This window comes from Salmo salar, chromosome 14, assembly GCF_965601325.2.
Source record: "Salmo salar chromosome 14, fSalSal1, whole genome shotgun sequence".
In the NCBI taxonomy this organism is placed as follows: Eukaryota; Metazoa; Chordata; class Actinopteri; order Salmoniformes; family Salmonidae; genus Salmo; species Salmo salar.
Window position 1 is genome coordinate 74,916,466 of NC_138304.1, and position 26,541 is coordinate 74,943,006.

The window sequence follows — 26,541 nt, forward strand, 5'->3', positions numbered from 1 at the left end:
TTGGGTAGCATTCCACAATCTTCCCAGAGTAAGTAAGGTGCATTTTGGCCAATTCCTCCTGACAGAGCTGGTGTAACTGAGTCAGGTTTGCAGGCCTCCTCGATCGCACGCGCATTTTTCAGTTCTGCCCACAAATGTTCTATGGGACTGAGGTCAGGGCTTTGTGATGGCCACTCCAATACCTTGACTTAGTTGTCCTTAAGCAATTTTGCCACAACGTTGGAAGTATGCTTCGGGTCATTGTCCATTTGGAAGACCCATTAGCGACCAAGCTTCAACTTCCTGACTGATGTCTTGAGATGTTTCTTCAATATATCCACATCATTTTTCTGCCTCATGATGCCATCTATTTTGTGAAGTGCACCAGTCCCTCCTGCAGCAAAGCACCCCCACAAGACTGGTCATTCAACTGAGACTGCTCTTCTCTGTGTCACGGAGGCTCTCCGCACTGCTAAAGCTAACTCTCTCTCCTCTGCTCTCATCCTTCTAGACTTATCTGCTGCCTTTGATACTGTGAACCATCAGATCCTCCTCTCCACCCTCTCCGAGTTGGGCATCTCCAGCGCGGCTCACTCTTGGATTGCGTCCTACCTGACAGGTCGCTCCTACCAGGTGGCGTGGCGAGAATCTGTCTCCGCACCACGTGCTCTCACCACTGGTGTCCCCCAGGGCTCAGTTCTAGGCCCTCTCCTATTCTCGCTATACACCAAGTCACTTGGCTCTGTCATATCCTCACATGGTCTCTCCTATCATTGCTACGCAGACGAAACACAATGAAACTTCTCCTTTCCCCTTTCTGATAACCAGGTGGTGAATAGCATCTCTGCATGTCTGGCGGACATATCAGTGTGGATGACGGATCACCACCTCAAGCTGAATCTCGGCAAGACGGAGCTGCTCTACGGTTGACAACTCCATTGTGTCCTCCTCCCAGAGTGCTAAGAGCCTTGGCGTGACCCTGGACAACACCCTGTCGTTCTTCGCTAACATCAAGGCGGTGACCCGATCCTGTAGGTTCATGCTCTACAACATTCGCAGAGTACGACCCTGCCTTACACAGGAAGCGGCACAGGTCCTAATCCAGGCACTTGTCATCTCCCGTCTGGATTACTGCAACTCGCTGCTGGCGGGGCTCCCTGCCTGTGTCATTAAATCCCTACAACTCATCCAGAACGCCGCAGCCCGTCTGGTGTTCAACCTTCCCAAGTTCTCTCACGTCACCCCGCTCCTCCGCACACTCCACTGGCTTCCAGTTGAAGCACTCATCTGCTACAATACCATGGTGCTTGCCTACGGAGCTGTGAGGGGAACGGCACCTCCGTACCTTCCGGCTCTGATCAGTCCCTACACCCAAAGAAGGGCACTGCGTTCATCCACCTCTGGCCTGCTCGCCTCCCTACCTCTGCGGAAGCACAGTTCCCGCTCAGCCCAGTCAAAACTGTTCACTGCCCTGGCACCCCAATGGTGGAACAAGCTCCCTCACGACGCCAGGACAGCGGAGTCAATCACCACCTTCCGGAGACACCTGAAACCCCACCTCTTTAAGGAATACCTGGGATAGGATAAAGTAATCCTTCTACACCCCCCCCCCCCCCAAAAAAAGATATAGATGTACTATTGTAAAGTGGTTGTTCCACTGGATATCATAAGGTGAATGCACCAATTTGTAAGTTGCTCTGGATAAGAGCGTCTGCTAAATGACGTAAATGTAAATGTAATGATGCTGCCACCCCGTGCTTCACAGTTGGGATGGTGTTCTTCGGCTTGCAACGATCCCACTTTTTCCTCCAAACATAACGACGGTCATTATGGCCAAACAGTTCTATTTTTGTTTCATCAGGCCAGAGGACATTTCACCAGAAAGTACGATCTTTGTCCCCATGTGCAATTGCAAACCATAGTCTGGCTTTTATATGGCGTTTTTTGTCGATATAGGACTAGTTTTACAGTGGATATAGATACTTTTGTACCTGTTTCCTCCAGCATCTTCACAAGGTCCTTTGCTGTTGTTTTGGGATTGATTTGCACTTTTCGCACCAAAGTATGTTTATCTCTAGGAGACAGAACACTCCAAACAGTTTACTCCAAACTAAGTGTATGTAAACTTCCGACTTCAACTGTATATGTCACAAATACATTTAGTTTACATATAGAAAAACATAAAAAGACCTTTAAGTGAAGTCCTCTATTTGAACATTGTGCAAAGCCCAGTGTAATATCTGCTTCCCCAGCCCATGTTCAGTTCTCTAGTCAAACACACAGCTGCCACAGTCCCAGAAGATTGAGGCTGAGAGATTGTGAGCTGTGGTCGGGTTGAAACTCAGACTTTTATGGGCAGGGAACTGCCACGCTCCCAGAATAGAGCAGCGCTGTAGTGAAGATCAGTGGGTTTAAAGCACATGGCTTCAGTACTAGTAATATCATGAAGACCAGTGAGTTTATAGCTAATGGATTCAGTATTAGTAATATCATGAAGACCAGTGAGTTTATAGCTAATGGATTCAGTATTAGTAATATTATAAAGACCAGTGAGTTTATAGCTAATGGATTCAGTATTAGTAATATCATAAAGACCAGTGAGTTTATAGCAAATGGATTCAGTATTAGTAATATCATTAAGACCAGTGAGTTTATAGCACATGTTCTCAGTATTAGTCTATATTTTAGTCATTTAGCAGACGCTCTTATCCAGAGCGACTTACAGTAGTGAATGCATACATTTCATACATGTATTATTATTAATATTATTATTATTATTCTTTTTTTTTTTGTACTGGCCCCCCCGTGGGAATTGAACCCACAACCCTGGTGTTGCACACACCATGCTGGCGTTGCAAACACCATGCTCTACCAACTGAGCCACAGGGAAGACTGTATCACTGTAGGTCACAGGAGGCTGCTGAGGGGAGGACGGCTCATAATAATGGCTGAAATGGAGTGAATAGAAGGGTATCAAACACATAGAAACCATATGTTTGATGAGTTCAAAACTATTCCATTTATTCCGTTCCAGTCGTCACTATGAGCCAGTCCTCCCCAATTAAGGTGCCACCAACCCCCTGTGCTGTAGATATCCTTTTGACTGGTACCAACTTTGGGCCAATCAGCCAAGCATTCATTGAGCAAAGCTATTTAACTGAAATGTATTAGTAAAATCATTTTCCATGGCAGAGCTCTCTATTCCTCATGAAAACTAAACAAATCACAAAGGTCTCAATGTCTAACAGTAAAACTCATTAAATAATGATATCCAGGCAAACAATTTTAAAGATTAAATGTCTTTCTGATGTCATAGTTCTGCTTGGCTTTCATATCACATGTGTGATGCGCTTTATTGCTGTAATGCTGTTGGTTCTGACATGTTGAGATAATAATCAGAGAGATATGGATTCCCACACAAGTTTGCTAGACACAGGAGGCTGCTGAGGGGAGGACGGCTCATAATAATGTCTAGAATGGAGTGAATGGAAATGTATGGATCACATGGAAACAATGTGTTTGATGTGTTCGATAGCATTCCATGTATTCCATTTCAGTCATAACCATGAGCCCATCCTCCCTATTTAAGGTTCCACCAACCTCCTGTGGTGCTAGTAGTGCTGGATCAGTAAGACGGAGAGGCGCTGAGTGCAGAACAGAGTAAAAACAGTGGAGTCAGAGGAGGAGCTCATTAATCAGAACACTGGTCTCTCCTCAGTGTCTCTGAGAGTGGAGTCTGGGAGCCCTGGGTGGCCTCACAGGTCACAGAGCCCACCTTCCTCCACTGGTCGACAGGGAGGGTCAGGGTGCTGCTCCAGCTGTAGTGGCCGTCCTTCTCCAGGACCCCAGGGCTCCCTGTCACCTCCCAGGTGCTGCTACTGCTCCCATCCACCTTCCAGTTCAGCTTCCAGTCTGAGGGGAAGCCCTTGTTTGCCAGGCACATGAGAGTGGCCTTCCCCTGCTGCAGCTCCACACTGGAGGGGGCAGGACCGCCATGGTGGGACGAACATCACCTAGCAGACAGGTGGGAAGTTAGAGAGAGGGGAGCTGTCAATCAATCACCAGACTGATATGACAATAATGATGCAGCAGTGATCTTAGCTTTAAACTAAGTTGGTTTTTTTCAGTAGGTTTCTGTCCCTCAAACAAACAGCTTCTCAGTCTTTCTGTTACTCTTTGACTTATCTTTCAGTAGCTACTGAAGCATATTATAACTATATGAGATTACTGAAAAAACATTATACTATCTTCAAAACTTTTACTATTTAAAATGAAAATATTTCAGCACTCCTCTCGCTTTTTGTAATGGGGTAAAATCCTAGGAATCAAAATTTATTTCATAATTCATTATTACTATTATTTTAAAGAAAATTCCAAAGAATGCATGACCAATTCTTAAATGAAGATCTGTTTAAAATAATGCTGAGGAAGTAAATTCCAGTTGACTGTAGCCATGTAAAAATAATATTACATTTAAAGATCCATTATGCAGAAATCACTACACCATTTCCTGGTTGCTAAAATTCTAATCATTCACCTAACTTCAGTTTATGTGACAAAACAAGCCAGTATAGTGTAAGAGCACGGCTCTCCAACCCTGTTCCTGTAGAGCTACTGTCCTGTAGGTTTTCACTCCAACTCTGTTCCTGTAGAGCTACTGTCCTGTAGGTTTTCACTCCAACCCCATTCAAGAGCACCTGATTCTAATAATTACCTGGTTGATAAGCTGAATTAGGTTAATTACAGCTTGGGTTGGAGTGAAAACCTACAGGAGGGTAGCTCTCCAGGAACATGGTTGGAGTGAAAACCTACAGGAGGGTAGCTCTCCAGGAACATGGTTGGTGAGCCCTTGTGTAACCAAAAGTATATTACTATGAACATCAGAACTTAGTAACATAGCAGCCCTTTGCAAAAGATAGCAAAACTCTAATAAATTTCCAAATAAGATAGCAATATAGCAAAAAGACAGTAAAACTAAGATAAAAAAAATAAGAAATTAGATGTAGATTAATTTACTTCCAACATCCAGTCTTGTGCCTCAACTAAAAGTGAACCACATTGATACAAACTCATGCAACGGCCATACAAATACCTTTGAAACTATTAGGATTAGGGACACTATAGTGTCTGTCTGAGGGGAGGAGGGACCCTATAGTGTCTGTCTGAAGGGAGGAGGGACACTATAGAGTCTGTCTGAGGGGAGGAGGGACCCCATAGCGTCTGTCTGAGGGGAGGAGGGACCCCATAGCGTCTGTCTGAGGGGAGGAGGGACACTATAGCGTCTGCTTGAAGGAGGAGGGACCCTATAGCTTCTGTCTGAGGGGAGGAGGGACACTATATCGTCTGTCTGAGGGGAGGAGGGACCCTATAGTGTCTGTCTGAGGGAGGAGGGACCCTATAGTGTCTGTCTGAGGGGAGGAGGGACACTATATCGTCTGTCTGAGGGTAGGAGGAACACTATAGAGTCTATCTGAGGGGAGGAGGGACCTGCCTGTGGGGAGGAGGGACACTATATCGTCTGCTTGAAGGAAGGAGGGACCCTAAAGAGTCTGTCTGAGGGGAGGAGGGACCCTATAGAGTCGGTCTGAGAGGAGGAGGGACACTATAGTGTCTGTCTGAGGGGAGGAGGGACCCTATAGTGTCTGTCTGAGGGAGGAGGGATCCTATAGTGTCTGTCTGAGGGAGGAGGGACCCTATAGTGTCTGTCTGAGGGGAGGAGGGACCCTATAGAGTCTGTCTGAGGGGAGGAGGGACCCTATAGTGTCTGTCTGAGGGAGGAGGGACCCTATAGTGTCTGTCTGAGTGGAGGAGGGACCCTATAGTGTCTGTCTGAGTGGAGGAGGGACCCTATAGCGTCTGTCTGAGTGGAGGAGGGACCCTATAGCGTCTGTCTGAGGGGAGGAGGGACCCTATAGTGTCTGTCTGAGGGAGGAGGGACCCTATAGTGTCTGTCTGAGGGGAGGAGGGACCCTATAGCGTCTGTCTGAGGGGAGGAGGGACCCTATAGCGTCTGTCTGAGGGGAGGAGGGACACTATATCGTCTGTCTGAGGGGAGGAGGGACCCTATAGTGTCTGTCTGAGGGAGGAGGGACCCTATATCGTCTGTCTGAATGGAGGAGGGACCCTATTGAGTCTGTCTGAGGGGAGGAGGGACCCTATAGCGTCTGTCTGAGGGGAGGAGGGACAATATATCGACTGTGTGAGTGGAGGAGGGACCCTATAGAGTCTGTCTGAGGGGAGGAGGGACCCTATAGTGTCTGTCTGAGTGGAGGAGGGACCCTATAGCGTCTGTCTCAGGGGAGGAGGGACACTATATCGAATGTCTGAGTGGAAGAGGGACCCTATAGAGTCTGTCTGAGGGGAGGAGGGACACAATAGAGTCTGTCTGAGTGGAGGAGGGACCCTTTATAGTCGGTCTGAGGGGAGGAGGGACCCTATATCGTCTGTCTGAATGGAGGAGGGACCCTATAGCGTCTGTCTGAGGGAGGAGGGACCCTATAGAGTCTGTCTGAGGGAGGAGGGACACTATAGTCGACTGTCTGAGTGGAGGAGGGACCCTATAGTGTCTGTCTGAGGGGAGGAGGGACCCTATAGTGTCTGTCTGAGGGGAGGAGGGACCCTATAGTGTCTGTCTGAGGGGAGGAGGGACCCTATAGTGTCTGTCTGAGGGGAGGAGGGACCCTATAGAGTCTGTCTGAGGGGAGGAGGGACCCTATAGCGTCTGTCTGAGGGGAGGAGGGACCCTATATCGACTGTCTGAGTGGAGGAGGGACCCTATAGAGTCTGTCTGAGAGGAGGAGGGACCCTATAGCGTCTGTCTGAGGGAGGAGGGACCCTATAGAGTCTGTCTGAGGGGAGGAGGGACCCTATAGCGTCTGTCTGAAGGGAGGAGGGACCCTATAGTGTCTGTCTGAAGGGAGGAGGGACCCTATAGCGTCTGTCTGAGGGGAGGAGGGACCCTATAGCGTCTGTCTGAGGGGAGGAGGGACCCTATAGCGTCTGTCTGAAGGGAGGAGGGACCCTATAGTGTCTGTCTGAGTGGAGGAGGGACCCTATAGCGTCTGTCTGAGGGGAGGAGGGACCCTATATCGTCTGTCTGAGTGGAGGAGGGACCCTATAGTGTCTGTCTGAGGGGAGGAGGGACCCTATATTGTCTGTCTGAGTGGAGGAGGGACCCTATAGAGTCTGTCTGAGGGGAGGAGGGACCCTATAGCGTCTGTCTGAGGGGAGGAGGGACCCTATAGCGTCTGTCTGAGTGGAGGAGGGACCCTATAGAGTCTGTCTGAGGGGAGGAGGGACCCTATAGCGTCTGTCTGAGGGGAGGAGGGACCTTATAGAGTCTGTCTGAGGGCAGGAGGGACCCTATAGTGTCTGTCTGAGTGGAGGAGGGACCCTATAGCGTCTGTCTCAGGGGAGGAGGGACACTATATCGAATGTCTGAGTGGAAGAGGGACCCTATAGAGTCTGTCTGAGGGGAGGAGGGACCCAATAGAGTCTGTCTGAGTGGAGGAGGGACCCTATAGAGTCTGTCTGAGGGGAGGAGGGACCCTATAGCGTCTGTCTGAATGGGGAGGGACCCTATAGCGTCTGTCTGAGGGAGGAGGGACCCTATAGCGTCTGTCTGAATGAAGGAGGGACCCTATAGTCGTCTGTCTGAGGGGAGGAGGGACCCTATAGAGTCTATCTGAGGGGAGGAGGGACCCTGCGCTGCTGGGGAGGAGGGACACTATATCGTCTGCTCTGAAGGAAGGAGGGACCCTAAAGAGTCTGTCTGAGGGGAGGAGGGACCCTATAGAGTCGGTCTGAGAGGAGGAGGGACACTATAGTGTCTGTCTGAGGGGAGGAGGGACCCTATAGTGTCTGTCTGAGGGAGGAGGGACCCTATAGTGTCTGTCTGAGGGAGGAGGGACCCTATAGTGTCTGTCTGAGGGGAGGAGGGACCCTATAGAGTCTGTCTGAGGGGAGGAGGGACCCTATAGTGTCTGTCTGAGGGAGGAGGGACCCTATAGTGTCTGTCTGAGTGGAGGAGGGACCCTATAGTGTCTGTCTGAGTGGAGGAGGGACCCTATAGCGTCTGTCTGAGTGGAGGAGGGACCCTATAGCGTCTGTCTGAGGGGAGGAGGGACCCTATAGTGTCTGTCTGAGGGAGGAGGGACCCTATAGTGTCTGTCTGAGGGGAGGAGGGACCCTATAGCGTCTGTCTGAGGGGAGGAGGGACCCTATAGCGTCTGTCTGAGGGGAGGAGGGACCAAATAGAGTCTGTCTGAGGGGAGGAGGGACCCTATATCGTCTGCTCTGAAGGGAGGAGGGACCCTATAGAGTCTGTCTGAGGGGAGGAGGGACCCTATAGCGTCTGTCTGAGGGGAGGAGGGACACTATATCGACTGTCTTAGTGGAGAGGGACCCTATAGCGTCTGTCTGAGGGGAGGAGGGACACTATAGTCGTCTGTCTGAGGGGAGGAGGGACCCTATAGAGTCTGTCTGAGGGAGGAGGGACCCTATAGTGTCTGTCTGAGGGGAGGAGGGACCCTATAGCGTCTGTCTGAGGGGAGGAGGGACCCTATAGAGTCTGTCTGAGGGGAGGAGGGACCCTATAGTGTCTGTCTGAGTGGAGGAGGGACCCTATAGAGTCTGTCTGAGGGGAGGAGGGACCCTATAGCGTCTGTCTGAGTGGAGGAGGGACCCTATAGAGTCTGTCTGAGTGGAGGAGGGACCCTATAGAGTCTGTCTGAGGGAGGAGGGACCCTATAGAGTCTGTCTGAGGGGAGGAGGGACCCTATATCGTCTGTCTGAATGGAGGAGGGACCCTATTGAGTCTGTCTGAGGGGAGGAGGGACCCTATAGAGTCTGTCTGAGGGGAGGAGGGACCCTATAGAGTCTGTCTGAGGGGAGGAGGGACCCTATAGAGTCTGTCTGAGTGGAGGAGGGACCCTATAGCGTCTGTCTGAGGGGAGGAGGGACCCTATAGTGTCTGTCTGAGGGGAGGAGGGACACTATAGAGTCTGTCTGAATGGAGGAGGGACCCTATAGAGTCTGTCTGAGGGGAGGAGGGACACAATAGAGTCTGTCTGAGGGGAGGAGGGACCCTTTAGAGTCTGTCTGAGGGGAGGAGGGACCCTATAGAGTCTGTCTGAGGGGAGGAGGGACACGATAGAGTCTGTCTGAATGGTGGAGGGACCCTATAGTGTCTGTCTGAGGGGAGGATGGAACCTATAGTGTCTGTCTGAATGGAGGAGGGACCCTATAGCGTCTGTCTGAATTGAAGAGGGACCCTATAGTGTCTGTCTGAATGGAGGAGGGACCCTATAGCGTCTGTCTGAATGGAGGAGGGACACTATATCGACTGTCTGAGTGGAGGAGGGACCCTACGGTGTCTATCTGAGGGGAGGAGGGACCCTATAGTGTCTGTCTGAGGGGAGGAGGGAACCTATAGTGTCTGTCTGAATGGAGGAGGGACCCTATAGCGTCTGTCTGAATGGAGGAGGGACACTATATCGACTGTCTGAGTGGAGGAGGGACCCTATAGTGTCTATCTGAGGGGAGGAGGAACCCTATAGAGTCTGTCTGAGGGGAGGAGGGACCCTATAGCGTCTGTCTGAGGGGAGGAGGGACACTATAGCGTCTGTCTGAGGGGAGGAGGGACCCTATAGCGTCTGTCTGAATGGAGGAGGGACCCTATAGCGTCTGTCTGAGGGGAGGAGGGACAATATATCGACTGTCTGAGTGGAGGAGGGACCCTATAGAGTCTGTCTGAGAGAAGGAGGGACCCTATAGCGTCTGTCTGAGGGAGGAGGGACCCTTTAGAGTCTGTCTGAGGGGAGGAGGGACCCTATATTGTCTGTCTGAATGGAGGAGGGACCCTATAGCGTCTGTCTGAGGGAGGAGGGACCCTATAGAGTCTGTCTGAGGGGAGGCGGGACCCTATAGCGTCTGTCTGAATTGAGGAGGGACCCTATAGTGTCTGTCTGAATGGAGGAGGGACCCTATAGCGTCTGTCTGAATGGAGGAGGGACACTATATCGACTGTCTGAGTGGAGGAGGGACCCTATAGTGTCTATCTGTGGGGAGGAGGGACCCTATATTGTCTGTCTGAATGGAGGAGGGACCCTATAGAGTCTGTCTGAGGGGAGGAGGGACCCTATAGCGTCTGTCTGAGGGGAGGAGGGACACTGTATCGACTGTCTCAGTGGAGGAGGGACCCTATAGAGTCTGTCTGAGGGGAGGAGGGACCCTATAGCGTCTGTCTGAGGGGAGGAGGGACCCTATAGAGTCTGTCTGAGGGCAGGAGGGACCCTATAGCGTCTGTCTGAGGGGAGGAGGGACACTATATCGACTGTCTTAGTGGAGTAGGGACCCTATAGCGTCTGTCTGAGGGGAGGAGGGACACTATATCGACTGTCGGAGGGGAGGATGGACCCTATAGAGTCTGTCTGAGTGGAGGAGGGACCCTATAGAGTCTGTCTGAGGGGAGGAGGGACCCTATAGCGTCTGTCTGAGGGAGGAGGGACCTTATAGAGTCTGTCTGAGGGGAGGAGGGACCCTATTGCGTCTGTCTGAGTGGAGGAGGGACCATATAGAGTCTGTCTGAGGGGAGGAGGGACCCTATATCGTCTGTCTGAATGGAGGAGGGACACTATAGAGTCTGTCTGAGTGGAGGAGGGACCCTATAGCGTCTGTCTGAGGGAGGAGGGACCCTATAGAGTCTGTCTGAGGGGAGGAGGGACCCTATATCGTCTGTCTGAATGGAGGAGGGACCCTATTGAGTCTGTCTGAGGGGAGGAGGGACCCTATAGAGTCTGTCTGAGGGGATGAGGGACCCTATAGAGTCTGTCTGAGGGGAGGAGGGACACTATAGAGTCTGTCTGAATGGAGGAGGGACCCTATAGTGTCTGTCTGAGGGGAGGAGGGAACCTATAGTGTCTGTCTGAGGGGAGGAGGGACACTATAGAGTCTGTCTGAATGGAGGAGGGACCCTATAGAGTCTGTCTGAGGGGAGGAGGGACACAATAGAGTCTGTCTGAGGGGAGGAGGGACCCTTTAGAGTCTGTCTGAGGGGAGGATGGACCCTATAGAGTCTGTCTGAGGGGAGGAGGGACACGATAGAGTCTGTCTGAATGGTGGAGGGACCCTATAGTGTCTGTCTGAGGGGAGGATGGAACCTATAGTGTCTGTCTGAATGGAGGAGGGACCCTATAGCGTCTGTCTGAATTGAAGAGGGACCCTATAGTGTCTGTCTGAATGGAGGAGGGACCCTATAGCGTCTGTCTGAATGGAGGAGGGACACTATATCGACTGTCTGAGTGGAGGAGGGACCCTACGGTGTCTATCTGAGGGGAGGAGGGACCCTATAGTGTCTGTCTGAGGGGAGGAGGGAACCTATAGTGTCTGTCTGAATGGAGGAGGGACCCTATAGCGTCTGTCTGAATGGAGGAGGGACACTATATCGACTGTCTGAGTGGAGGAGGGACCCTATAGTGTCTATCTGAGGGGAGGAGGAACCCTATAGAGTCTGTCTGAGGGGAGGAGGGACCCTATAGCGTCTGTCTGAGGGGAGGAGGGACACTATAGCGTCTGTCTGAGGGGAGGAGGGACCCTATAGCGTCTGTCTGAATGGAGGAGGGACCCTATAGCGTCTGTCTGAGGGGAGGAGGGACAATATATCGACTGTCTGAGTGGAGGAGGGACCCTATAGAGTCTGTCTGAGAGAAGGAGGGACCCTATAGCGTCTGTCTGAGGGAGGAGGGACCCTTTAGAGTCTGTCTGAGGGGAGGAGGGACCCTATATTGTCTGTCTGAATGGAGGAGGGACCCTATAGCGTCTGTCTGAGGGAGGAGGGACCCTATAGAGTCTGTCTGAGGGGAGGCGGGACCCTATAGCGTCTGTCTGAATTGAGGAGGGACCCTATAGTGTCTGTCTGAATGGAGGAGGGACCCTATAGCGTCTGTCTGAATGGAGGAGGGACACTATATCGACTGTCTGAGTGGAGGAGGGACCCTATAGTGTCTATCTGAGGGGAGGAGGAACCCTATAGAGTCTGTCTGAGGGGAGGAGGGACCCTATAGCGTCTGTCTGAGGGGAGGAGGGACACTATAGCGTCTGTCTGAGGGGAGGAGGGACCCTATAGCGTCTGTCTGAATGGAGGAGGGACCCTATAGAGTCTGTCTGAGAGAAGGAGGGACCCTATAGCGTCTGTCTGAGGGAGGAGGGACCCTTTAGAGTCTGTCTGAGAGAAGGAGGGACCCTATAGAGTCTGTCTGAGGGGAGGAGGGACCCTATAGCGTCTGTCTGAGGGGAGGAGGGACACTGTATCGACTGTCTCAGTGGAGGAGGGACCCTATAGAGTCTGTCTGAGGGGAGGAGGGACCCTATAGCGTCTGTCTGAGGGGATGAGGGACCCTATAGAGTCTGTCTGAGGGCAGGAGGGACCCTATAGCGTCTGTCTGAGGGGAGGAGGGACACTATATCGACTGTCTTAGTGGAGAAAGGACCCTATAGCGTCTGTCTGAGGGGAGGAGGGACACTATATCGACTGTCTGAGGGGAGGAGGGACACTATAGAGTCTGTCTGAGGGGAGGAGGGACACTATAGCGTCTGTCTGAATGGAGGAGGGACACTATATCGACTGTCTGAGTGGAGGAGGGACCCTATAGTGTCTATCTGAGGGGAGGAGGGACCCTATAGAGTCTGTCTGAGGGGAGGAGGGACCCTATAGCGTCTGTCTGAGGGGAGGAGGGACACTATAGCGTCTGTCTGAGGGAGGAGGGACCCTATAGCGTCTGTCTGAATGGAGGAGGGACCCTATAGCGTCTGTCTGAGGGGAGGAGGGACAATATATCGACTGTCTGAGTGGAGGAGGGACCCTATAGAGTCTGTCTGAGAGGAGGAGGGACCCTATAGCGTCTGTCTGAGGGAGGAGGGACCCTTTAGAGTCTGTCTGAGGGGAGGAGGGACCCTATATTGTCTGTCTGAATGGAGGAGGGACCCTATAGAGTCTGTCTGAGGGGAGGAGTGACCCTATAGCGTCTGTCTGAGGGGAGGAGGGAACCTATAGAGTCTGTCTGAGGGCAGGAGGGACCCTATAGCGTCTGTCTGAGGGGAGGAGGGACACTATATCGACTGTCTTAGTGGAGTAGGGACCCTATAGCGTCTGTCTGAGGGGAGGAGGGACACTATATCGACTGTCTGAGGGGAGGAGGGACACTATAGAGTCTGTCTGAGGGGAGGAGGGACACTATAGCGTCTGTCTGAGGGGAGGAGGGACACTATATCGACTGTCAGAGGGGAGGAGGGACCCTATAGAGTCTGTCTGAGGGGAGGAGGGACACTATAGAGTCTGTCTGAATGGAGGAGGAACCCTATAGTGTCTGTCTGAGGGGAGGAGGGACCCTATAGTGTCTGTCTGAATGGAGGAGGGACCCTATAGCGTCTGTCTGAATGGAGAATTGACCCTATAGTGTCTGTCTGAATGGAGGAGGGACCCAATAGTGTCTGTCTGAATGGAGGAGGGACACTATATCGACTGTCTGAGTGGAGGAGGGACCCTATACTGTCTATCTGAGGGGAGGAGGGACCCTATAGTGTCTGTCTCAGGGGAGGAGGGACCCTATAGAGTCTGTCTGAGGGGAGGAGGGACACTATAGCGTCTGTCTGAGGGGAGGAGGGACACTATATTCACTGTCTTAGTGGAGGAGGGACCCTATAGAGTCTGTCTGAGGGGAGGAGGGACCCTATAGCGTCTGTCTGAGGGGAGGAGGGACCCTATAGAGTCTGTCTGAGGGGAGGAGGGACCCTATAGCGTCTGTCTGAGGGGAGGAGGGACACTATATCAACTGTCTGAGTGGAGGAGGACCCTTTAGAGTCTGTCTGAGGGGAGGAGGGACACTATAGAGTCTGTCTGAGGGGAGGAGGGACACTAAAGCGTCTGTCTGAGGGGAGGAGGGACACTATATCGACTTTCGGGGGGGAGGAGGGACCCTATAGATTCTGTCTGAATGGAGGAGGGACCCTATAGTGTCTGTCTGAGGGGAGGAGGGACCCTATAGTGTCTGTCTAAATGGAGGAGGGACCCTATAGCGTCTGTCTGAATGGAGGAGGGACCCTATAGCGTCTGTCTGAATGAAGGAGGGACCCTATAGCGTCTGTCTGAATGAAGGATGGACCCTATATCGACTGTCTGAGTGGAGGAGGGACCCTATAGTGTCAATCTGAGGGGAGGAGGGACCCTATAGTGTCTGTCTGAGGGGAGGAGGGACCCTATAGTGTCTGTCTGAGGGGAGGAGGGACCCTATAGAGTCTGTCTGAGGGGAGGAGGGACCCTATAGCGTCTGTCTGAATGGAGGAGGGACCCTATAGTGTCTGTCTGAGGGGAGGAGGGACACTATATCGACTGTCTGAGGGGAGGAGGGAACCTATAGAGTCTGTCTGAGGGCAGGAGGGACCCTATAGCGTCTGTCTGAGGGGAGGAGGGACACTATATCGACTGTCTTAGTGGAGTAGGGACCCTATAGCGTCTGTCTGAGGGGAGGAGGGACACTATATCGACTGTCTGATGGGAGGAGGGACACTATAGAGTCTGTCTGAGGGGAGGAGGGACCCTATAGCGTCTGTCTGAGGGAGGAGGGACCCTTTAGAGTCTGTCTGAGGGGAGGAGGGACCCTATATTGTCTGTCTGAATGGAGGAGGGACCCTATAGAGTCTGTCTGAGAGGAGGAGGGACCCTATAGCGTCTGTCTGAGGGGAGGAGGGACACTGTATCGACTGTCTCAGTGGAGGAGGGACCCTATAGAGTCTGTCTGAGGGGAGGAGGGACACTATAGCGTCTGTCTGAGGGGAGGAGGGAACCTATAGAGTCTGTCTGAGGGCAGGAGGGACCCTATAGCGTCTGTCTGAGGGGAGGAGGGACACTATATCGACTGTCTTAGTGGAGTAGGGACCCTATAGCGTCTGTCTGAGGGGAGGAGGGACACTATATCGACTGTCTGAGGGGAGGAGGGACACTATAGAGTCTGTCTGAGGGGAGGAGGGACACTATAGCGTCTGTCTGAGGGGAGGAGGGACACTATATCGACTGTCAGAGGGGAGGAGGGACCCTATAGAGTCTGTCTGAGGGGAGGAGGGACACTATAGAGTCTGTCTGAATGGAGGAGGAACCCTATAGTGTCTGTCTGAGGGGAGGAGGGACCCTATAGTGTCTGTCTGAATGGAGGAGGGACCCTATAGCGTCTGTCTGAATGGAGAATTGACCCTATAGTGTCTGTCTGAATGGAGGAGGGACCCAATAGTGTCTGTCTGAATGGAGGAGGGACACTATATCGACTGTCTGAGTGGAGGAGGGACCCTATACTGTCTATCTGAGGGGAGGAGGGACCCTATAGTGTCTGTCTGAGGGGAGGAGGGACACTATATCGACTTTCGGGGGGGAGGAGGGACCCTATAGATTCTGTCTGAATGGAGGAGGGACCCTATAGTGTCTGTCTGAGGGGAGGAGGGACCCTATAGTGTCTGTCTAAATGGAGGAGGGACCCTATAGCGTCTGTCTGAATGGAGGAGGGACCCTATAGCGTCTGTCTGAATGAAGGAGGGACCCTATAGCGTCTGTCTGAATGAAGGATGGACCCTATATCGACTGTCTGAGTGGAGGAGGGACCCTATAGTGTCAATCTGAGGGGAGGAGGGACCCTATAGTGTCTGTCTGAGGGGAGGAGGGACCCTATAGTGTCTGTCTGAGGGGAGGAGGGACCCTATAGAGTCTGTCTGAGGGGAGGAGGGACCCTATAGCGTCTGTCTGAATGGAGGAGGGACCCTATAGTGTCTGTCTGAGGGGAGGAGGGACACTATATCGACTGTCTGAGGGGAGGAGGGAACCTATAGAGTCTGTCTGAGGGCAGGAGGGACCCTATAGCGTCTGTCTGAGGGGAGGAGGGACACTATATCGACTGTCTTAGTGGAGTAGGGACCCTATAGCGTCTGTCTGAGGGGAGGAGGGACACTATATCGACTGTCTGATGGGAGGAGGGACACTATAGAGTCTGTCTGAGGGGAGGAGGGACACTATAGCGTCTGTCTGAGGGAGGAGGGACCCTTTAGAGTCTGTCTGAGGGGAGGAGGGACCCTATATTGTCTGTCTGAATGGAGGAGGGACCCTATAGAGTCTGTCTGAGAGGAGGAGGGACCCTATAGCGTCTGTCTGAGGGGAGGAGGGACACTGTATCGACTGTCTCAGTGGAGGAGGGACCCTATAGAGTCTGTCTGAGGGGAGGAGGGACCCTATAGCGTCTGTCTGAGGGGAGGAGGGAACCTATAGAGTCTGTCTGAGGGCAGGAGGGACCCTATAGCGTCTGTCTGAGGGGAGGAGGGACACTATATCGACTGTCTTAGTGGAGTAGGGACCCTATAGCGTCTGTCTGAGGGGAGGAGGGACACTATATCGACTGTCTGAGGGGAGGAGGGACACTATAGAGTCTGTCTGAGGGGAGGAGGGACACTATAGCGTCTGTCTGAGGGGAGGAGGGACACTATATCGACTGTCAGAGGGGAGGAGGGACCCTATAGAGTCTGTCTGAGGGGAGGAGGGACACTATAGAGTCTGTCTGAATGGAGGAGGAACCCTATAGTGTCTGTCTGAGGGGAGGAGGGACCCTATAGTGTCTGTCTGAATGGAGGAGGGACCCTATAGCGTCTGTCTGAATGGAGAATTGACCCTATAGTGTCTGTCTGAATGGAGGAGGGACCCAATAGTGTCTGTCTGAATGGAGGAGGGACACTATATCGACTGTCTGAGTGGAGGAGGGACCCTATACTGTCTATCTGAGGGGAGGAGGGACCCTATAGTGTCTGTCTCAGGGGAGGAGGGACCCTATAGAGTCTGTCTGAGGGGAGGAGGGACACTATAGCGTCTGTCTGAGGGGAGGAGGGACACTATATTCACTGTCTGAGTGGAGGAGGGACCCTATAGAGTCTGTCTGAGGGGAGGAGGGACCCTATAGCGTCTGTCTGAGGGGAGGAGGGACCCTATAGAGTCTGTCTGAGGGGAGGAGGGACCCTATAGCGTCTGTCTGAGGGGAGGAGGGACACTATATCAACTGTCTGAGTGGAGGAGGACCCTTTAGAGTCTGTCTGAGGGGAGGAGGGACACTATAGAGTCTGTCTGAGGGGAGGAGGGACACTAAAGCGTCTGTCTGAGGGGAGGAGGGACACTATATCGACTTTCGGAGGGGAGGAGGGACCCTATAGATTCTGTCTGAATGGAGGAGGGACCCTATAGTGTCTGTCTGAGGGGAGGAGGGACCCTATAGTGTCTGTCTAAATGGAGGAGGGACCCTATAGCGTCTGTCTGAATGGAGGAGGGACCCTATAGCGTCTGTCTGAATGAAGGAGGGACCCTATAGCGTCTGTCTGAATGAAGGAGGGACCCTATATCGACTGTCTGAGTGGAGGAGGGACCCTATAGTGTCAATCTGAGGGGAGGAGGGACCCTATAGTGTCTGTCTGAGGGGAGGAGGGACCCTATAGTGTCTGTCTGAGGGGAGGAGGGACCCTATAGAGTCTGTCTGAGGGGAGGAGGGACCCTATAGCGTCTGTCTGAATGGAGGAGGGACCCTATAGCGTCTGTCTGAGGGGAGGAGGGACACTATATCGACTGTCTGAGTGGAGGAGGGACCCTATAGAGTCTGTCTGAGAGAAGGAGGGACCCTATAGCGTCTGTCTGAGGGAGGAGGGACCCTTTAGAGTCTGTCTGAGGGGAGGAGGGACCCTATATTGTCTGTCTGAATGGAGGAGGGACCCTATAGCGTCTGTCTGAGGGAGGAGGGACCCTATAGAGTCTGTCTGAGGGGAGGCGGGACCCTATAGCGTCTGTCTGAATTGAGGAGGGACCCTATAGTGTCTGTCTGAATGGAGGAGGGACCCTATAGCGTCTGTCTGAATGGAGGAGGGACACTATATCGACTGTCTGAGTGGAGGAGGGACCCTATAGTGTCTATCTGAGGGGAGGAGGAACCCTATAGAGTCTGTCTGAGGGGAGGAGGGACCCTATAGCGTCTGTCTGAGGGGAGGAGGGACACTATAGCGTCTGTCTGAGGGGAGGAGGGACCCTATAGCGTCTGTCTGAATGGAGGAGGGACCCTATAGAGTCTGTCTGAGAGAAGGAGGGACCCTATAGCGTCTGTCTGAGGGAGGAGGGACCCTTTAGAGTCTGTCTGAGGGGAGGAGGGACCCTATATTGTCTGTCTGAATGGAGGAGGGACCCTATAGAGTCTGTCTGAGGGGAGGAGGGACCCTATAGCGTCTGTCTGAGGGGAGGAGGGACACTGTATCGACTGTCTCAGTGGAGGAGGGACCCTATAGAGTCTGTCTGAGGGGAGGAGGGACCCTATAGCGTCTGTCTGAGGGGAGGAGGGACCCTATAGAGTCTGTCTGAGGGCAGGAGGGACCCTATAGCGTCTGTCTGAGGGGAGGAGGGACACTATATCGACTGTCTTAGTGGAGAAGGGACCCTATAGCGTCTGTCTGAGGGGAGGAGGGACACTATATCGACTGTCTGAGGGGAGGAGGGACACTATAGAGTCTGTCTGAGGGGAGGAGGGACACTATAGCGTCTGTCTGAATGGAGGAGGGACACTATATCGACTGTCTGAGTGGAGGAGGGACCCTATAGTGTCTATCTGAGGGGAGGAGGGACCCTATAGAGTCTGTCTGAGGGGAGGAGGGACCCTATAGCGTCTGTCTGAGGGGAGGAGGGACACTATAGCGTCTGTCTGAGGGAGGAGGGACCCTATAGCGTCTGTCTGAATGGAGGAGGGACCCTATAGCGTCTGTCTGAGGGGAGGAGGGACAATATATCGACTGTCTGAGTGGAGGAGGGACCCTATAGAGTCTGTCTGAGAGGAGGAGGGACCCTATAGCGTCTGTCTGAGGGAGGAGGGACCCTTTAGAGTCTGTCTGAGGGGAGGAGGGACCCTATATTGTCTGTCTGAATGGAGGAGGGACCCTATAGAGTCTGTCTGAGGGGAGGAGTGACCCTATAGCGTCTGTCTGAGGGGAGGAGGGAACCTATAGAGTCTGTCTGAGGGCAGGAGGGACCCTATAGCGTCTGTCTGAGGGGAGGAGGGACACTATATCGACTGTCTTAGTGGAGTAGGGACCCTATAGCGTCTGTCTGAGGGGAGGAGGGACACTATATCGACTGTCTGAGGGGAGGAGGGACACTATAGAGTCTGTCTGAGGGGAGGAGGGACACTATAGCGTCTGTCTGAGGGGAGGAGGGACACTATATCGACTGTCAGAGGGGAGGAGGGACCCTATAGAGTCTGTCTGAGGGGAGGAGGGACACTATAGAGTCTGTCTGAATGGAGGAGGAACCCTATAGTGTCTGTCTGAGGGGAGGAGGGACCCTATAGTGTCTGTCTGAATGGAGGAGGGACCCTATAGCGTCTGTCTGAATGGAGAATTGACCCTATAGTGTCTGTCTGAATGGAGGAGGGACCCATTAGTGTCTGTCTGAATGGAGGAGGGACACTATATCGACTGTCTGAGTGGAGGAGGGACCCTATACTGTCTATCTGAGGGGAGGAGGGACCCTATAGTGTCTGTCTCAGGGGAGGAGGGACCCTATAGAGTCTGTCTGAGGGGAGGAGGGACACTATAGCGTCTGTCTGAGGGGAGGAGGGACACTATATCAACTGTCTGAGTGGAGGAGGACCCTTTAGAGTCTGTCTGAGGGGAGGAGGGACACTATAGAGTCTGTCTGAGGGGAGGAGGGACACTAAAGCGTCTGTCTGAGGGGAGGAGGGACACTATATCGACTTTCGGGGGGGAGGAGGGACCCTATAGATTCTGTCTGAATGGAGGAGGGACCCTATAGTGTCTGTCTGAGGGGAGGAGGGACCCTATAGTGTCTGTCTAAATGGAGGAGGGACCCTATAGCGTCTGTCTGAATGGAGGAGGGACCCTATAGCGTCTGTCTGAATGGAGGAGGGACCCTATAGCGTCTGTCTGAATGGAGGAGGGACCCTATATCGACTGTCTGAGTGGAGGAGGGACCCTATAGTGTCAATCTGAGGGGAGGAGGGACCCTATAGTGTCTGTCTGAGGGGAGGAGGGACCCTATAGTGTCTGTCTGAGGGGAGGAGGGACCCTATAGAGTCTGTCTGAGGGGAGGAGGGACCCTATAGCGTCTGTCTGAATGGAGGAGGGACCCTATAGTGTCTGTCTGAGGGGAGGAGGGACACTATATCGACTGTCTGAGGGGAGGAGGGAACCTATAGAGTCTGTCTGAGGGCAGGAGGGACCCTATAGCGTCTGTCTGAGGGGAGGAGGGACACTATATCGACTGTCTTAGTGGAGTTGGGACACTATATCAACTGTCTGAGTGGAGGAGGACCCTATAGAGTCTGTCTGAGAGAAGGAGGGACCCTATAGCGTCTGTCTGAGGGAGGAGGGACCCTTTAGAGTCTGTCTGAGGGGAGGAGGGACCCTATATTGTCTGTCTGAATGGAGGAGGGACCCTATAGAGTCTGTCTGAGGGGAGGAGGGACCCTATAGCGTCTGTCTGAGGGGAGGAGGGACACTGTATCGACTGTCTCAGTGGAGGAGGGACCCTATAGAGTCTGTCTGAGGGGAGGAGGGACCCTATAGCGTCTGTCTGAGGGGAGGAGGGAACCTATAGAGTCTGTCTGAGGGCAGGAGGGACCCTATAGCGTCTGTCTGAGGGGAGGAGGGACACTATATCGACTGTCTTAGTGGAGTAGGGACCCTATAGCGTCTGTCTGAGGGGAGGAGGGACACTATATCGACTGTCTGAGGGGAGGAGGGACACTATAGAGTCTGTCTGAGGGGAGGAGGGACACTATAGCGTCTGTCTGAGGGGAGGAGGGACACTATATCGACTGTCAGAGGGGAGGAGGGACCCTATAGAGTCTGTCTGAGGGGAGGAGGGACACTATAGAGTCTGTCTGAATGGAGGAGGAACCCTATAGTGTCTGTCTGAGGGGAGGAGGGACCCTATAGTGTCTGTCTGAATGGAGGAGGGACCCTATAGCGTCTGTCTGAATGGAGAATTGACCCTATAGTGTCTGTCTGAATGGAGGAGGGACCCAATAGTGTCTGTCTGAATGGAGGAGGGACACTATATCGACTGTCTGAGTGGAGGAGGGACCCTATACTGTCTATCTGAGGGGAGGAGGGACCCTATAGTGTCTGTCTCAGGGGAGGAGGGACCCTATAGAGTCTGTCTGAGGGGAGGAGGGACACTATAGCGTCTGTCTGAGGGGAGGAGGGACACTATATTCACTGTCTGAGTGGAGGAGGGACCCTATAGAGTCTGTCTGAGGGGAGGAGGGACCCTATAGCGTCTGTCTGAGGGGAGGAGGGACCCTATAGAGTCTGTCTGAGGGGAGGAGGGACCCTATAGCGTCTGTCTGAGGGGAGGAGGGACACTATATCAACTGTCTGAGTGGAGGAGGACCCTTTAGAGTCTGTCTGAGGGGAGGAGGGACACTATAGAGTCTGTCTGAGGGGAGGAGGGACACTAAAGCGTCTGTCTGAGGGGAGGAGGGACACTATATCGACTTTCGGAGGGGAGGAGGGACCCTATAGATTCTGTCTGAATGGAGGAGGGACCCTATAGTGTCTGTCTGAGGGGAGGAGGGACCCTATAGTGTCTGTCTAAATGGAGGAGGGACCCTATAGCGTCTGTCTGAATGGAGGAGGGACCCTATAGCGTCTGTCTGAATGAAGGAGGGACCCTATAGCGTCTGTCTGAATGAAGGAGGGACCCTATATCGACTGTCTGAGTGGAGGAGCGACCCTATAGTGTCAATCTGAGGGGAGGAGGGACCCTATAGTGTCTGTCTGAGGGGAGGAGGGACCCTATAGTGTCTGTCTGAGGGGAGGAGGGACCCTATAGAGTCTGTCTGAGGGGAGGAGGGACCCTATAGCGTCTGTCTGAATGGAGTAGGGACCCTATAGTGTCTGTCTGAGGGGAGGAGGGACACTATATCGACTGTCTGAGTGGAGGAGGGACTCTATAGAGTCTGTCTGAGGGGATGAGGGACCCTATAGTGTCTGTCTGAGGGGAGGAGGGACACTATATCGTCTGTCTGTGGGGAGGAGGGACCCTATAGAGTCTGTCTGAGGGGAGGAGGGTTCCCTAGTAAAGGACATGGGAGGGATCTGAAATAATTTTCTGAGCTTGTCTGATAATTATCTATTCAAAAATAGTCCGCAGGGAGGGATATTGCCTCACACCCATGACCTTCAGGGCAGTTTGGTCCGCCTGGACCTTCTGTTACCGCGATGACAGCGCCGGCTCGATGCGCACCTCCTCGGAAGAGGATGATATCTATCTGTAAATAAGTCTATTCAATTTTCTCTTTCACATATATGCCTATGTCTGTATTTAATTGTTACTCTCAATATTGCCAGGTCCATCTCTCTAACCTAATGTCACATCTCAACCTCCATGTATATGCTACTATAATATTCTATGCCTATACTCTGCTCTAAAGACATGTCTCAATATGCTTGTATCCAACAGTCTCGCTTGTCATTGTCAGGTCCATCCCTCTAACCTTATCTCCCTCTTCCTATCCTCTCTTCCACAGAGCGGTCCCCTCCGTCCCCGTGCTCACCTCCCTGCAGTCGTCTCTGGCCCTGGGCCCTTGGCTGTCAGAGCTGCACCGCGGTGCCAGCACCCTGGACCCCCGCCGCATCGCCCCCAGCTTCCTCTCCCAGGGGCCTGAGCTGACCGACTTCCAGGAGTCCCTGGAGCAACTCCGCCTCCTGGTGACGACAGCGGCGGCATGATGCGCTCCTCCTCAGAAGAGGACAACGATGTTTGACAGTGATGATTGATTGACTGACAACCGCTGAACCGCAAGAGTCATTTTCTTTTCTGTCTTCCGCGCTGTTAGTTCATAATGATTCTATGCACTCCATCCCATCTGAATTGACGGGTCTCGATTGACCTCGACTGGTATTGAAAGACCCACCTAGTCCACATTGGATCTGATCGCTTTCTGACTCCGTGACTTTTGATAAGGATTGTGTATTGTGGTTGGAATGAATGGACTGGCTGTTTGAGATGGTGACAGAGAACGGTTCTGGTAAAATGATGAGGTTTTAACTGACAAAAGATAATAGTTGGAAAATGAAACTAACTCAATCATGATGTAAAGTTCTATACTTATTATCTTAGTCAGCCTTGTGTTCTGATTCGTTGTGTTCTTGAACGTAGCCCTGTCTTTCATTTTTGTTCATTGATTTCACCTGTGTTAGTTACTCACTTGGTCTCATCAGCTCCTTATTTAGTTCAGTTCATTCTGTTTGTACCTTTGTGAGGTATTGTTCATTTTGACTCTACTAAGCCTTTTCCTAGCTCGTTTGTGAGAACCAGTTACAGCCTTCAGTCCTAGTTTTGATTCACCTGCCTGTTAGCCTGCCCGATGATAATACTACTACTACTAATTATATATAATAATATAGAAAATATAATAATTTAAAAAACGCACAAGATCGACGATGTGAGTTAAAGAAACACGATAATGGAAGTATATGTGTATCTCCATGTAAATGTGCTTTATACAAATGTCCAGTTGTTGTCAATAATTTCCCAAATTAAGATAACAGAAGATAGCAGTCATGGTAGATTTATGCTAGAATCTGTTGCAGGGAAGAATTGTAGTTTTTCTAGACTTATTTTGCCACTAAATGGAAGCATTAAACTATGGCCATACATTCAAAGAGAGCCAACAACCCAGAGATGGATTAAACGCATTACACATCCATTTATCTGTCAAAAGTTAAAATCATTAAAACTTTTTGCACAAGATAAAATCACATAAGAATATGAATTATTAAATGGGGGATACATATATAAAAACTGTGTGGCTTGCCCCTAGACGCACCTACAATCTACTTTATATGTTTTGCCTATAGCTTAAAACTATCTTCTCAGTGTCATGTGTCTATTGATGAGAATCAAGTTGTCTGTAGCCTTAATAACAAAATGGTAAGTATCTATTTGTTAACCACAAACACAAATATCTCTCTCTCTCTGACTCACACTCAGACGCTCTCTCTCTCTCACACACACACACACACACACACACACACACACACACACACACACACACACACACACACACACACACACACACACACACACACACACACACACACACACACACACACACACACACACACAGCTTTCTCAGGAGGAAGCTGACCAGAGGAAGTTTACCCACATCAGTTTCCTTATTATCACTCTATGACAAGAGTTCAAGAGAAGATAACAAACTTGTGAGGATTTCAAGAAGGAGAAACTAAAGAATTAGATGTCTAAAGTCTACTGTCTTCAAGATAGCTCTTATTCTTTCACGGACCACGGTGAACATGAACTCCTCCAGCAACTCTAGCTTGGACTCCACATCCTTGAATTCGGGCCGCCTGATTTCGAGCACCGTCCTGGGGCTGTGCTGTGCGCTGGGCCTCCCTGGTAACATAGCTGTCCTGGTGGTCATCCTGTGCCGCTCGTCCCAACGCCCCAACTTCACCCTGTGCCTCATGCTGAACCTGGCTTCCTCCGACGTCCTGTGCCTGGCCACGGTGCCCGTGTGGATCTATACTCTCCTGTACCGCTGGACTCTGGGCCGTGCTGCATGCAAGTTAGCTACCTTCTTGCTCTACCTCAGCCTGTATGCTAACGTGCTAACGGTCACTCTACTCGGTGTCCAGCGCTACCTCCAGGTGCTCTACCCGCAGATGTGGAACAGGCTGGGGCGCAAGGGGGAGGCAGTGCTGCTCCTGGCCCTGTGGGGGCTCGCCAGTGCCCTGACTGCCCCCGCCGTTGCCACTCGCGATGTGCGCGATGGCGAGCTCAAGTGCCAGCGACACACGGGCTCCGATGCTGAAAGAGTTGCTGTCCTCCTCTTGGAGACCCTTTTAGGGTTCGTGGTTCCTTTCTCTGTGCTGGTCACGTCCTACTGCTGCCTCCACCGGCGGGTGAACCAGACGGCGCTGTTCAGCAGTGCAAAGTTGACGCGGCTGGTTACCAGTGTGGTGGTCGCCTTCTTCATCCTCTGGATCCCTGTGCACATTGTCAATGTGGTAGATATCGCCGGCATTGCGCTGCAGACATCCTGGCCAGAGGCGTCGGCAGCGCTGCTGAGACACAGAAGCGCCGCAGCGCGTGTCGTCCGGACCTTTACGTTTTTTAACAGCTGTCTGGACCCCTTCCTGTACGCCTTCGCCTCGCGGAGGATCCGTGAGCAGCCCAAGTCGTCATCGAGGGGCGACAGCAGGATGCAGGTCACAAATATCTGATGTCTGAAGCTGTGCCCCGCTGGTGTGACTAAAGGCATGTGACTGGAATGCCAACCCCTAATTCTAACCCTCAGCCTACCCATAATCAAACCCCCTAACCCTAACCTTAACAAATCAGGGTACTCTCAAAAATAAATAGCTTTTTTAGGTGTTCTTGACTTGGTTTTTAGAGCAGCCAAATAAGAGGCCCATTGCCCCTGCTATTTTGTCCTCAACAAAACCTACATTTGGGTTGCTGACTGTATAGGCTGTACTTTCTAGGTATCCATAGGTTAGCCTAGATTTGTTATTTTGGTGATCTAACGCCCTTCAAGCTTGACCTCCATTGGTCAAAGCCTAAATTATGTTGCTTCTGTCAGCTTTCCCTATGAATAAATACATATATTTGGTTACCATGAATAAGTTTATCTTACAGTACATGTACTTCTGCTTTGGTTCAGAAGAGCTGTGTTGCGGAAGAGCTGTGTTGGAATATTTTCGTCATACTTGTGAAGTTGCCTCATTGTATGTCAAAATCAGGTATTTGAGCAGTGAGCACAATGGAAAAACACACTAGATCTACGCAACAACATTTCTGCCTAAATAGATCAATTAAAGCATGCATTTCAAACCTTAAACCACTCTGATGCCCAAAATGGGTTTAACCATTTTAGTTTCAGTCTAACTCGCAACAGTAGTGCGCCAACTTGCCAACACCGCCCCCAAAAAATCATTCTGAACCAAATGAAGGTAGAACTTGCCATATGTCAGATGTAACAACACATTTGGTACAACGGACAAACAACTTTATCTGCACCCAAAGGAACATGCCTTGAGGTTCAAAATTTGAAAAAAAGCTTGAGATTGACATACTGTAGTTTAAAACATATTATGAAACTATAAACAGTTTTTGAGGGATTATGATCAGGTGGAAAAAATGATGAGCTTCCATACACCCAGCATTTATTGTAGAGGTGCTGACTAACTGTATAAATAGAAAGATAGAAAGTAGTACACTCTACATAGATATGCGTTGCACACCCTGCATATGCTCCCAACAAAATCTAATGGGTAACTTTCTTTTTATACGGTTCTGGGGAACTTGCACATTTTCAGATGTAAGTGGTATATTTTCAAAACTCTAAGTACAAAACTTGAAATTCATAACACTTGTAATGCCCTCTATCTTATGTTCAGAACTTTGATTGTGCATTCATTGGGGTTTCACAGGCCTTTCACTCTTGAGTCACTCTTGAGTCATTC

The 26,541-nt window shown here is 51.6% G+C and overlaps 1 protein-coding gene and 1 pseudogene across 1 annotated transcript; one reads left to right on the top strand and one right to left on the bottom strand.

The window, feature by feature from the left end:
• Positions 1-3,384: 3,384 nt before the first annotated feature.
• Positions 3,385-22,228, bottom strand: LOC106570156 (Ig kappa-b4 chain C region pseudogene; annotated as a pseudogene).
• A 1,989-nt stretch (positions 22,229-24,217) lies between these two features.
• Positions 24,218-25,691, top strand: LOC106570155 (leukotriene B4 receptor 1). Its single transcript, XM_014142185.3, has one exon. The coding sequence runs from the start codon at positions 24,370-24,372 to the stop codon at positions 25,297-25,299; it is 930 nt and encodes a 309-aa protein (XP_013997660.3). The 5' UTR covers positions 24,218-24,369; the 3' UTR covers positions 25,300-25,691.
• Positions 25,692-26,541: the final 850 nt, after the last annotated feature.